This window comes from Protopterus annectens, chromosome 3.part0 (genome assembly GCF_019279795.1).
Source record: "Protopterus annectens isolate FY-2018-M chromosome 3.part0, PAN1.0, whole genome shotgun sequence".
Lineage (NCBI taxonomy): Eukaryota > Metazoa > Chordata > Ceratodontiformes > Protopteridae > Protopterus > Protopterus annectens.
Window position 1 is genome coordinate 1,642,720,951 of NC_056731.1, and position 14,626 is coordinate 1,642,735,576.

Consider the following 14,626-nt stretch of genomic DNA (forward strand, 5'->3'; position numbering starts at 1 on the left):
AGCTGCTTCTCTTGTGTTGCCTGCTTTAGAGAATGTTTTTCTCACTGCATGTATCTGACCTGATAGTCAACTCCTTGCCCCTAGCAAGTCTCACAGGTTAATAAGGGTATCTCAGAATCAAACGTATTTGTTTTTGAATCCTAAAGCAGACCAAGCAGTAGCGTTTATATCTAAAACTGCTTCTGCTTAACAGATTACTGCTGTTATCCCCATTTATTCTGTCATGGAAAGGAAAGCACTGGATCAATTAGGGGAAGAAAATGTATTCTTCTAGTACCTTAACATTCAGGATTATTAAGTGCCTACCTATTACTGTAAAGTTTTTACCTTTATGTTTTTTTTAGAACACACAGATTACTAAGCATATTTTAAGTGTGCCAATGTTTCTTCCTTTGGAGATGCTGTTTCTGAGTGAGTATTAAGAAGATTGTTTTGGTTTCATTCACCAACTTTTCTGAATATGTTAAGGCTGGTATTTTAAATTCTCCCTTAGATAAGGTAATTCTGTTTGGCCCTTCTGCAACTGAGGTGATAAAGAAGTTTGATGAGAGGAGAAAGCTTATTAAACGAGTTACTCAGATATTTTCAACCCTCTGTTTTCAGATCTATTACAAATTTTCCATTCCTTCTCATCTCCCCTTTACCATAAGCAATTTTAGCAGCAGGGAGCCGAGAAACAGGTTTAAAATAAGCAGTAGTAAGAGCCTTCTGTGGGCGGCCACGGTGGTGCAGCGGTTAGCGTTGCCACCTCACAGCAAGAGGTTCTCCGGTTCGATCCTCAGCTGGGGTGCCTTCTGTGTGGAGTCTGCACATCCTCCCTGCAGCCGTTTGGTTTTCCTCCGGGTGCTCCGGTTTCCTCCGACATTCCAAAGACATGCTGTAGGTGGATTAGACACTCTAAATTGGCCCTAGATGTGAGTGTGTGTGAGTGAGTGATCCGCATGAACTACTGTGGCAGGGCTAGCCATCAGATGGTGTAAACCTTGACTCAAAATGATTGTCACTGCTGAACTAACACCCTGACCCCATGTGCAAAAATGGGAAAAAGGGTTAGAGGATGGATGGATGCATGGATGAATGAGTGGTAAGGGAGCTCTAAAAGAAAGGTAAAGTCAAGGAAAATACTCTCAGTCAGCATGACTCTCTGCCTTCTCAGGTCCCCCCCCAATCCCACACTGGCAACCTCTCCATCTCTCTGATGGTTTTTCTTCCTTTTGGAACCAGGTAGTTACAAAGTGGTGGTTTTAATTGTAAACCTTTGTTGATCTTCCAAACCTATGTATTAGCAATGAAAAAATTGAGTAAAAAACAGAAGTGATAAATTATTTTTGGTATCTCATCTATGATGTGCCTTAATCAGAGATACTGGCCAGGCATGTACGTACTGATTGTTGGATAGCAAAATACAAAGCCAACACAGCACATTGCTCTTCTACTCCCTTGCCCAGTGTTACTTTTTCACTGTGGCTAGTTCTTATCCACATTTTAGCCAAAAGGCTGCAGTCTGTAGGCTGGGATTGATAAATCACAAGCTAGGGGCTATGATGAGCTGTTGCTATTGCATTACAGCATAAAATTCAGGTTACACCAGGGTGCAGACTTATTCTGTGTAGTTCTCAACAGCTTAGATGAATGTGTTTACGGATCATCCTTAGAAAAAGATAGTTGTGCATATCATGCCATCTCCAGTTCTAAAATTATCTCTAACATGTAGACAGAATACAAATACTGTTGGTAACTTAGTAGACTATCATTTTCAGGTAGGCTATAGTATGTTTCTCAGTCAAAGAAACTTTCTCCATCAAAGTAACAAGCAGGTCATTATGTCAAAATGTTTGTTAACATATAAAGAGGCTATAAGTTACAGGGTGAAGAGCCTAAATTAGAAATGTTGCAAGGAATTCCACTTAGAAAAACATGAACTGAAAATGTTAAATACATGCACAAATAAATAAATGTATACACACACACACACACACACACACACACACACACACACACACACACACACACACACACACACACACACTCCTGCTATAAAATGCTCATTCAGAATGTGTTATCTTTGTGGCTATATTGAAGTATATCTGCCAATGGGGAGATTTGCACCAGACCCTGAGAGATTGCATGTATCTCCATGATGCAATGACACAAATGATTTTGTATTTCACTATCCTTTTACCCTTTGTCACATAGTGCTTTATCTATTAGTTTTGTATACTCTTAAATATTGCCTAATTTTGCTCTGGTATATACTGTTAAGTTTCAGAATTGTACTGAAAAGCTTCATTCTTACTCCCACAAGTTTTGTTCATTTAGTTGATGAAAATACAGATTCAGAACAGCTCTCTTGGAATTAGCCTGTTCTAAACTACTGCTTTCTCTGCCAAGTGCAAAATGTTAGAAATACCACGTGCATGATGAAGAAATTACAGATTTAATCTGCTGTGAGATTGAGTAAAGATGTTAAGGAGGCATAGAAGTAATCAACAAATCACAACATAATTACGGACCACTTTAGGGAGTTTCATAAAGGAGTCTGGCCTTGGAAAACTCTAAATGAGTGATTAAGTAGATTTTTTATTTCTAACAGCATTTGAATGGAAACAAGATGCTATATCTTTTTATGCTTTGTCTAGGATATAGACGAGGTCAAAAAAAGACTACAGCAACTAAGGAAGATCTTTTAAATTATTAACAAGATGTATTAGACAACCACATGACACTTACTTTTTACCTCCACAATTAGAGACAGAAAAAAAAGTAATTATGAAAGAAGGCCCCAAAAGAGAGACACTCTTGAAATATTAATGCTGTTAACTTAGAACTCCACAAAACAATGTTCAGTTTTAGTACGAGCAGAGCAACATTTTGAGACAAAATTAGGGGCAGTCACTAAAAAAAACTGGGACAGTTGAGCGGTATGCTTGTACCTCATGTTAGCAGCTGAGTTGTATAGTAAGAATATGACTTGTACATACTGTGGGTGCAAAAATATTGTGTGTGCCATGGCATAACAAGAGGAGTTATATATTACAACTGAGTTCACTATTTACATAGAACACACTATGAATTTTAGCAGAACTTTTTTTTTGTGTTTTGCTGTTATTTGCTTAGTGCATTTATAGTAACAAAAGTAGATGTTTACAAAACATGATTGTGTCAAAGCAACTATGATATTCACTATGTATATAGTATGTGTATATATTGCATTTCTTCTTTCACTCTGTATAATGTCATGCATCTATTGTGTTTACCCCGGCTAAGACTAAAATAGGTCCAGTGGGATCAGTCCTCTACCCAACCGAACAAATTCAGAGTAAAATAAATAAACAAAATAAGTGAATAAAATGCATGACATTTATAAAACGATATTTTTGACACTTATCAAACAATATTGTTAATAAAGATCTCAGAAGGGGGCAGCCTCCTTGCCTAAATTCCACTGCTAGCACATCAACAGTTTATTTTGTTTTCTTTTCAGTGGCTCAAGCTTCTAATTTACTGTGTTATGTTTATATAAAGGTTCAAAGACCACCATCGTGTGTAAACAGCATTAAGTTGTCATGCTGGCATTGTAAAAACAGTTGTGTCAAATACAAGGTAGGAAAACACGGGCAGCTTTTTAAAGTAAAGCAATTCATTTTATAAATGAGTAAAAGGCAAGGAATGGCAGTCATACATTTAATATATTCTTGTATATATTCTGAATACAGCAAAATGTAAAAATGAAAGGCAAATTTCTGTGTAGCAGAATTTAAGCAGATGAACTTTTTATGTGTATGGAATTTTGTTTTGCTGTTTTCTACATCCTTTTCCTAACCACACTGTGTTAGTCAGCAGACATGACTAAACAGGGTAGGAAATGTGTTGTTATTGAAAGAACAGGTTACAGTACATCATAATGATGCGTAGTTTTCATTATTTCAGTATAATGGAATGTGCTTACAAGGTCCACCGGGCACTGCTGGCCGAGATGGAACTCCTGGAGTGAATGGAATACCTGGCACACCAGGCATCCCAGGAAGAGATGGCTTGAAAGGAGAAAAGGGTGAATGTGTAAGAGAAATCTTTGAAGAGTCTTGGAAGCCGAACTACAAACAGTGTGCTTGGAACTCTCTCAACTATGGTATCGATCTTGGAAAAATTGCTGTAAGTAGCTGGGCTGGCACTTTGTAATTTTGTTAAGAGAAAATGTCATTTTTTTTTTCAGTTTGTAGGAGGTGCAATAGTCCACATAAGGATATTGTTGCTGGTCAGGAAAAGTTCAGATGGACCATTTCAAGACTTGTTAGAAATGGAATCTTACACAGTCAAACTGAAAAACAAAAAGCAGTGGACACCAGCATTAAGCAGAACTCTCATTCCCAGCTATAATCAGTTACTGACATGCAATATTTTTAAGTAGTTTCATTGTGGGTACCAGAGACATGTAATGCCTTTGTTATGAAGAGCCCTGGTATTAGTGAAGTAGTTGGTCCTGCCATTTAGATACAATTCACTTCATAATTTGTTATGCTTTTTGTGAAAAAAAAATCTGTTCTATAGTTACTTTGTTTCTGCAGCCTATAGCATTCTTTTAAATCATATTAATTTGTTAAACTGGTATATAAATTGGTCTATCACAGGCCATTTTCAAATACACTGTGGGCTCCAAAAAAGGGTATATACAATATATACGGGCAGCTTAGAAATGCCAATAACACTTGCATGATGTGAAAATCACACATTTTGTAGAATTACATTTGTTGGAAAAAGCATTATTCGACAAAAAAATATGAAAACTCTATGCAGACAGTGGCATGCAAGTCAGAATTGAACCCTGGATTTTACAAATGTAAAGCAGAATTCTTAAACACTAAGAAATTGCCCTGGCCATAATTAGTAGTAACACTTGTACAGTGAGGAGCTCCATGTTCCAGAACAATACTTGCATTGTGACAGCACTGATTGGGTGTAGACAGAAATGACTAAATTAATGCTTTTATTGTTCTTCGACATCTTTTGTAGTCAAGGGAATGCTCCCTGTTTTGCACAAATATCTTTCATGATGAAACATGGGGTACATTTCAAGGTTATTGGATAACCTATCTTAAAATGTTATGTTCCAATATGATTTTCTGCCTTTGAAGTCTTCTTGAATATGTTTCTTTTAAAGTCATGTTAATACATTGGAAAACTAAATAGCTTTCCTCTTATTTCTACCTTTTAGTGTTAGCCACCTTCCAGTAAAACACTGAGGGCCTTAGGGTGTGCAAAGCATTAATTTTACCCTGCTCCTCTACTTTGTCTCCTGCTTAGGTTAAATTCTGCCCTTTACATGGTTCTCTGTAGTACCGAATATAATCAACCAAGTAATGTATGCTAATAATAAAGAAAAAAAGACATTTAGAAACAGAAATTAACACTTTAGGCCATGTATGTTGCCTTAGCCTTTCTTATCTAGTTTGTTTCTGTACATGCCGTCAGGTTTCCAGAATCTACATACTCATCCCACCAGTTCTAGCAACTTGATTTTCTCTAGTTAATATTTGATAAAGCCAATTTCTTGGTTTCTTGCAGTATATTTTGTTTCAGGCACCAAGTATCCTAGCAGTAAATTAATGTGCTTACATATAACCGGTAGATTAATACCTGCCTTAGTATGGTAGCTGGTCACTTTAGAAAGGGCCTTCAACTACTAATTCTTTATTTTCATCTGATTTTCTTGTAAGTGTGTCAAATATCCCTCTTACTTTCAGTTCTCTCTCTCTCTGTCTTAGTTTTTCTAATGATCTATGTAGTTTACATGTTGAAATCATACAAGTGGTATATCTGTGTATGCCTGTGTGTCTATGCACATGTGTGTGTCTGTGTACAGATGTAAATATGTACATTTTTGTGTGTGTGTGTGTGTGTGTGTGTGTGTGTGTGTGTGTGTGTGTGTGTGTGTGTGTGTGTGTGTGTGTGTGTGTGTGTGAGAGAGATACCTGTCAGCCTGGAAACATCAATAATCTGGACAAAGGCCCATGAAAAATAAATACAGCTGACCAAAAATCTGTATACTGATTAACATAACATTTGCATAAATAATTATGTAACCCCACCCTCTCCAATGGAATTATGGGATACCAACTTTTAAATGCAAACTGAAGAACAGACAAATTATGATTATGAAACACAAAATAAATAGAACAATAGTGTTTTTTATATTAATATTTGAATGTGTCAAACTTTGAACTCCAGCTGTGAAACACAAACTGTTTTTCCTCAACCACTCTGAATTGTTGTATCTGTTACATTCTCTTTTATCTTTTCTCTCTCTTCATCACTTTTGCATTTTTTTTACCCAACACCAGTCAAAAACATTGATCACAACCTTTTCTCTGCTGTCCATGCCATCTCCCTATGCTATCATAAATAGAAGTTCTTGTGCTAAAAATCTTTAATTGTGTACTACTAACACAACAGGCTTACACCAGTCTGAACACAGTTGCCGTTAACTTTTTATGTGCTTTTTTGTTGTTTAATGCATGTGTTTGAAGAAAAGGCATTGTGAGTTGAGAAAAATGCTACCCATACCTCTCAGCTGTCCAGATTTTTACCTCATATTTGGTCTGTCCCTCATAAAATTTGTTTGTTTTTTTTCCCTGGTAAATCATTGAGGACTGAAGTCCCTAAATAATGATATTCACTTTCATTTCTGACACAAAATGCTAACACAAATTGTGTTATTCCATTAACCTTATAAATTTATAACAGCAAAATTTAAAACCTGATCCTAGTTTTGTGCCTTTGTAGTCCCATTATTTTAGGCTTTGTCCAGATTCCTTGCACCGGAAGGTTGAGAGGTATGCTGGCATGGTTTCAAGACTGAAGTCACTAAATAATTACGTGCATTTGAGTTTTAGACTTCAAATCCTTCAGAAAATGTATCTTACACAAATCTTGTTATTCCAGCACATTACTAAATTTAAAAGAGCAATATTTAAAATCTGTCCCTATTCTGGGTCATTGTCCTCCCATTATGTTGGGCTTTACCCAGATTTCTTACACTAAAAGGTTGAAAGCTATGGTTTAATCATATCAGTTAAATGTATTTATATGAGGCAAAAGTGGTGGTATCCTGAAATTTATGGTCAAATTAACAATCATTTTGTTGAAGAAGCTGTTAAAATGGGGAACAAAAGAGAAAATGTTATGCCCTACCTGAACACAGTTATGATGGTCAACACTAGATGTAAGTCACATGGGACAGCACAAATTTCATAAACAGGAGGGTCAGCAAGAAAAAATGTAACACATAACTGTACTGACCAAATGTGCCAGTGATATTTCTAATTTTGCCTGGCAAACTGCCTCTGTTTCTTGTGTATCTGTGATTGCATCTCAGTCTGAGACAAAATAGAAAAGGTTGCGGTTATTAGTGGTCAGTCGCTGACGTTATAGACTGATTATTTTCATTTGATGAATACAGTCCCACAACTTGTCCCATTCTATCTACTCTCTAAGTGAAAAATAATACAATTTAAAAAGTGCACTGACTTTAGTTGCCTTTGAACATAACCCCTTCTAGAGTTCGATGGGGGGGGGGTTAACAACTATGAAACAAAGTATTACTTTGAAATTTGTTTTCTATCTTACCGTTTGAGGCAGGTTTACATTTTAACTGTTGAAGAAATTGGTGCAGTATCGTGACTTGTAGTGATATATTTTCTCATAATTTCTTCAGAAGGGAAGACCGGTCCAAGTTGTCTGATGAATGCTGCTTGCTGCACTAACGAATGGCTTGCTTTCCTTCCTTGCCCTAATTAATTTAAAACAAAAAACACCCTACAGTAGCAGTAACATAGTACAGCTGCTGTCAATTGTTCAGTCCTCCACCGCTCTGTTTATTACTTCACTCTCTCTCTCTAATGCTGCTGCAACTCAGAACATGTTGCCATATGGAAAAAGATAAGCAGACAGACTACAGTACACACCCCATCATCCCTCAGCTGAATTCCAACAGGCTGGCAGTCTGCTGACGAAGCTGATGTTATCGCACATGCCCCTGCACGTGATGAGGTTAGCAAAAATTGGCCCCCAAAACAAATTGAAAAAAAAACAGGAAATTCGGGAATTAAAGGGGCCACTTGGGAATTCTTGACGCCCCATTATTTTGACCTCAGAACCGATAAATACCGAAGAATTCAGTACAGTTGAGAGGTATGGTGTGTGTGTGTGTGTGTGTGTGTGTGTGTGTGTGTGTGTGTGTGTGTGTGTGTGTGTGTGTGTGTGTGTGTGTGTGTGTGTGTATATATATATGTGTATATATATATATATATATATATATATATATATATATATATATATATATACATACACACACACACACACAAAACTTACAGGAAACTGGGATGGTCGAATGCGTGTTTCTCAGTTTCCATAAATGTTTGAATCCACATTAGTGAATGGCCAGTGTACAGAGATCAACATTCTGATAACAGATCGCACTACAGTGGCGTTTGGGAAATTACCATTTTCCTTACTGTAGTGCAGTCTCAATGCTGGGATATATAATATGCAGGGGGTGTGGGGGGACATGGACTTTCGCCATTGGAACTTCCGGTGTTCAAATGTCGATTCTGTGATTACCATATCTGACATTTTGGTAATTCTGTATTACCAAATTTCGATAATGAATTCAATCAAAATGTGGAAAAATTTTTTGATCTTCCACATTTTGATAGTAAACCTGACATATATATATATATATATATATATATATATATATATATATATATATATTCGTTTTGAGTGAATCTCACCACTAAATCTCAAATAACTGAAACAAATTGACTAAACGCACATTTTACTGAACACTCATTTTGTAGAATCACATTTCACTGAAATGCTTTATTAGCAAAATGTCCCTTAAAATGTTTTTTTTTCCTGTAGGTGACAAGCACCTTTCTGCACCCCCATACCTCCTTGTTTAAATGTAGTAATGCCACAGTCACACAACAGTAGAGATAATGAAAAAAATTGCACAAAGTGAGTCACGTTTGATGCACAAACACATTTCATAGAATATGAGACCCAACATACCTTTTTTGCAGCTGGCAAGCCTCACTGTACCTACTTTGGTCCCCTCCCAAACAGTCCACTTACTTAAATATGCTAACTTCATAGTCACATAAAAGTGCAGAAGTGGGAAAAAAACATATGGGGAATCATCACTTCTGTACACAACACAAAAAAACACAAAACAGACCAACAGTAATTTTCAATAAATAATGAGTCACTCAAATCTGATGTCAGTGAAATGAGTTTTCAGTCAATTTTGTTTCAGTCATTTGTGAGTCAGTGAAAAGATATTCAGCCAAAAGAACCCTTACTACATCTGAATATATATATATTTAAGCAACAATGCTCAACAGATGGGCTTTATAGTAAATTTCTAATCCCAGCAATAGTCTTCCTCTTCAGAATAAGGTTCACTTATGAGGTCTGAAGTAGTTGAATAAGTTGCATCTGGTGTGATCAGAAAAGGTGCAAAAATACCTCACTAACATAAACAAAAGGCTTTAAGGCTTGTGTTTTAGCAAAAACTGTTGCAACTCTCTCTGTTTTCTGTCTTATCATCTTCTTAAAAGAGACCTATGCCTAATGTGCAGCTCATTAAAGGACCCTGTACTACTTTAAATCCTCTGCTTATATTGCCCTGGTGAAATAAAGACAAGAGGACAGTCAACCTCAATAAAAATTAATGTCAGACACACAATGTTATATCTAAAAGACTTTAATTCTTATGGAGCAAAATTCCTTTTTCATTTACACCAGCCCATCAGTTCATACCCTCAGGAAGGAATGAGATGATTACATAGGCAGCCACAAGTTTCAACATAGGATTTGGGACATCATGATTGCCAATGTCCAAAAGGATTGAGCTAGTTTACCAAACCTGTGAACCTTTGAATTTATGAAATAATAGACCTGCACCTTTGAGGATTGATTCTCGGCTAGAGCGTCTTCTGTGTGGAGGCATGCGTGAATGGGCGTGCCTTCGTTGAAGGTTGTGCGTCAGGGCTGGTAACTTGGCACGTAAAAATCCACTACCAAACATTAGCAGACCGGAGTTCTGCTGTGGCGACCCCTAACCGGGATAAGCCGAAAGACACAACAACAACCTTGGAGGATATTATTGCAATACTGCAATAAAGTTGTGACATTTTACTGTATGATGCTTGGTCTGACATCATAACATCTCAGAAAAAGTGCAAGACATGTTTTATTATTTTTAATAATGGCTGCTGTTTCTCAAAGTTGCACTGTCCCTTGAATGAAATAATAAAAAAAAAGACATTTGTGAGTGTACAAGTGGGCTTGACCACCTGCAAAGTCTTGTTTGTATTTGTGAGTGGTCTATAAGTTGGCATAAAAATATGCTCCCATTTGAGTACTTATATTTAGGTTATTTATGTATATGAAAAATAGTTTCATGCAATAAGGGAAGAGCAGGAGAATTTTAAGGGTTGGGGTTTCAGGAGTCACAGTGGAAGCCACACAACAACTGACACATTGTTGTTTACCTGTTTTGATATGACACTTATCAACTGCCTTCATAAACCGATTAATCCAATGTCCCCAGTTACCACCTATTGATTAGACATATCACACCTGTTTGACAGCAATTGTGTGAAAGACAATCTGTTCATAGTAATGCATTTAGTTTGATTCATGCACACACACACACACACACACACACACACACACACACACACACACACACACACACACACACACGCTCGCTCGCACACACGCACGCACACACACACTACCTTGGCAAACCAAATTCATGACCATTTCTGTATTTGTCTGTGTCAGTGTGTTTCTAATTTGATCTTGATCGGCAGGGTGAGGGCTTACCAAGCTGTATGGATAAATTTCTAAGGGAAAACTCAACACCTACCTATTCAGAGGCTCATGTTCATAGGTTATTCCAGTGAAGGAGCCTCAGGGTTATTATGAATCTGTCCCTCCAGCATGTCCTATTTATTTCAGTGCTGAGGTTCACCATTAATTCGGGTTCTTTAACCAGGCAGCATATGGCATCTGTTTGAGCCTTTGATCTCTTTCCAGTTGCTGCAGGTGTCTGGTAGGTACATCCCAAAAGGGGCATTGTACTCATTATGGGCCTGATGAGGGATGAGTAAAGAGGCCATGGCTCTGGCACCAGTTGTCTGTTTTGAGTCTGGACATGGCTCCAGCAATTCTAACCATGTGGGTTCTGTCTGTGTGGACCACCTTCCCCTCGCCAATGGCCTTGAATATCTTTATTTATGAGGTCCATGATGATCCTTTCCATAGCTTTGCAGGCCAAGCTAGTCAGGCTTATATGTTGGTCCAGCAGCAGTTGTGACACCAGCGTGATATGCTAAAGGTCTTGGGTTCAAATCCCAGAGGAGAGCTAATGTTATCCTTTTACTTCTGTGACTTGAACAGTCCCAAAACAGAGGGCGTTCTCTCTGTTTGTGTATGTGTTTGTAATTTGATCTTGACCACTAAACAGGGGATTTACCTGGATGAAAGGATAAAGCTCTTAATGGAAAACTCAGCAAGTGTCTGTCTAGAGGCTCTTGTTGGTCCAGCAGCAATGACACCAGCATGGTATGCTGCAGGTCTTGGGTTTTTGTCCCAAATGAAAATTAATATTATCCCTTCAATTCTATTATTTGAACAGTGCATAAGGAGAAGGCATTCTCTATGTAATTTGGTTAATGTGACCAAGTGATGAATGTGATCATTTGCTTATCAACTTCTACCATTTAATTGGGTACATCTGAATACTCTGATAATGGTCAAATGAAAGAAATTCTGCTTACAGAGATGTCATCCAGCCCCACATCACCCATGAGTGTTTAACTGTGATTAAGTAACAGTAAGTCAGACACTTTCCTATACAGACTATCCCCCTGCAAAATAGACCCCTTATAAGAAGTATGAGTGACAAAATTAGAGTCCCAATTGTATGAAAAAATAAACCAGAATTCAAATAAAAAACAGCTAATTTCAAAATTTGCTATTACACTGCTAAAACCTCTTTGCTGGAGGGTTTTACCCGCTGCATTCCTGATGTGATATATATGCCTCCACACTCTTGCTACTTATATAAACTAACTCCAGGATTGTTATATCGTGAAACAGGGAAAATACTCTAAGAAACCATATCCTCAGACTTTGTCTATATACCCCCATAGGCACTTATACTTCCACTGTTGAAAGCAGCACAAATATGATTCTCAGAGTTTCAACCCCCCAAAAAAAAAATATATTTCTGCATTTTGGCTGGGAGGACTTTAAGTATTTGAATGTGACAAATGAAAGAAATTCCACCCAAATGTATTATGTTTGCTTACAAACAGCCCTCCCTCCCAACCCAGTTGTAATCATTTAATTGTGATGCACTAACAGTAATGCAGTTACTTGTACACACATACACACACACACACACACACACACACACACACACACACACACACACACACACACACACACACACACACACACACACACACACACACACACACACACACACACACACTCTACTACTCCATGTGTTCTTGAAATTCAAGATCTCAGAAATCACTTGCTCACTTATGTAGTTAATAAAGATAAGTCTGGGGAGGTATCTAGGACTTGTCTCCTATGAGAGGGTACATGTCAAGCTGCTTTTTATGTTACATACAGTAAGTGACTTTTGATGTTTTACAAGTGGAGACTGGTGATGCAAGGGACATACATACCCTATTGATAATTGTTTAACTTTGAATGGTGACAGAAGATCACTTTCTTTCACACAGAGACTAAACTCATATCTTTCCTGAATTCGCCACCTTTTGACTGCTTATATCTCATACGTTTGACTGTGATTAAGCAAATAAATTTCTCAGAATAATGTATTCAGAGCATTTTGTACCTGCAAACTCCTCATCCCCACCTACTAGCCATTGTTTAACTGTGATCACACTGGCAAATACTTGCATTTGGGGATCTGCCCCTTCTTCTTGACCACTTGTATTCCACCACATATTTCCGACTTCAAACGGATTCCTAACTTTCATACTTCTACATGATTACCACCTGTTCCTGGATACTCTCCTGCAGATTAATTATATATCACCATTTTTATCTCATCTCCTGCTGTTATAACTATTAGTTGTTGAACCTTATCTTCCTCTAAACTTGGCATAGTTAAGTCTTCCATGAATATTTCCATTTGTATTCTTTCTTGGTTTCACATTCCTCTGCTTTATACAAATTTTCATACATTTCTGAACTCTCTCTAAAACCTCTATAGGATCCCTGGTTATTTTTCTTGTCATAGTTTGTGACAACCTTTTCTATTTTTGGTTGTCTGTGTCATTGTGCTAATTTTATGTGTAGTCTGGAGTTCTTATCAAAAATAGTTGTTTAACAGCAATCTTTCTAAACTCGTATATTATCCAAATACTCCCTTATTGTCTCTTTAGCACTCTGCAGTTGATCCTTTGTGTTTTGTAAGATTCCTCTTATTCTGCAATACTTTAACCTTTGCAGCCCCTCTAAATAATTCCTATTACTTTTTAACAAGATCTTTTTCTCTTTTATTTCTACCCACTAACTAACTATTCCTTCTGAAGAAATTTCTATTTTCCCAAATGGCTATCGAATCATTTTCACTACCCATTCCTTGAATTCCTCTCTTTTAAACAGGTAGGTGAGAAAGCAATGGTGTCACATTTGTACTTAATTACCATGCATTTTTATCTTAGTTTTGACAAGAGCATGACCTAAAATAGTTATTGGATGTGTGTCAAAGTTTTCAATTAATTGCACCTGCTGTTGTTTAATAGAATTTCCATCCAGTCTAGCCCAATTATTGTGCTTTGGGGAATAATATGTAAATTCTGTCCAAGTTCCTAATACTGAATTCATGTCTTCCATACCATTTATTTTCATAATTTTATTTCAGAACTGTACCCTCTTTTGTTATATTTTCTCTTCTAGGTTCCCCTGATACATCCTCACTATTGCAAGTCAAGTTCCAGTCATCAGCTGTAAGTAATATTGCCTGCTGAAAGCTGATTATTTCTCCCAGAATTTTCTTAAGCTCCATTATAGTATGTTTTTCTGGAATATAAATATATGCCAGTATAACCCCCCCCTTTTCCAATAGTCCCTTACTACCACAAGTCAACCATTACTTTTCCTCTTTTATCACTATTGGAGCCCCTCTGCCAACCAGTGTTATTATCCCTTTTTCTTTTCTCTCTGATATTCTGCTGAATGTCCATCCTGAAATACCCATGCTCATTTCTTTCCAAATCATTTTCCTGTTGCATTGTTATTTGCAGTCTGAATTTCTTAATAAAATCAAATAAAAATACCAAACGGTCCAGGAAGCAGCAGCTGAAAACGGCTAAGCAGAAAACCTTTTATTAAAATCTTACTCACAAGCGCTTTCACCCTGACTCAATTGTAGGGCTTTTTCAAGTGTAACACAACCACCACAAATACCACTCCCATTTAAATATCCCCATGCACATCTCCTATTAACTTAGAACAACACACAAAGCTATACACATTTTCAACACATGAAGTTTAACCCTCTAGATAGGAACAA

The 14,626-nt window shown here is 37.2% G+C and overlaps 1 protein-coding gene across 3 annotated transcripts in view; it reads left to right on the plus strand.

The window, feature by feature from the left end:
• Window positions 1-14,626, plus strand: part of CTHRC1 (collagen triple helix repeat containing 1) — a 256,385-nt gene that overhangs the window by 195,630 nt on the left and 46,129 nt on the right. For 2 of the 3 annotated variants that reach the window (XM_044065679.1, XM_044065678.1), the window contains exon 2: window positions 3,931-4,152. In XM_044065679.1, coding sequence (XP_043921614.1) covers window positions 3,931-4,152 — 222 coding nt within the window. Of the gene's footprint in view, window positions 1-3,915; window positions 4,153-14,626 lie in introns of all 3 variants that reach the window. The other variant, XM_044065677.1, reaches the window with a different exon arrangement.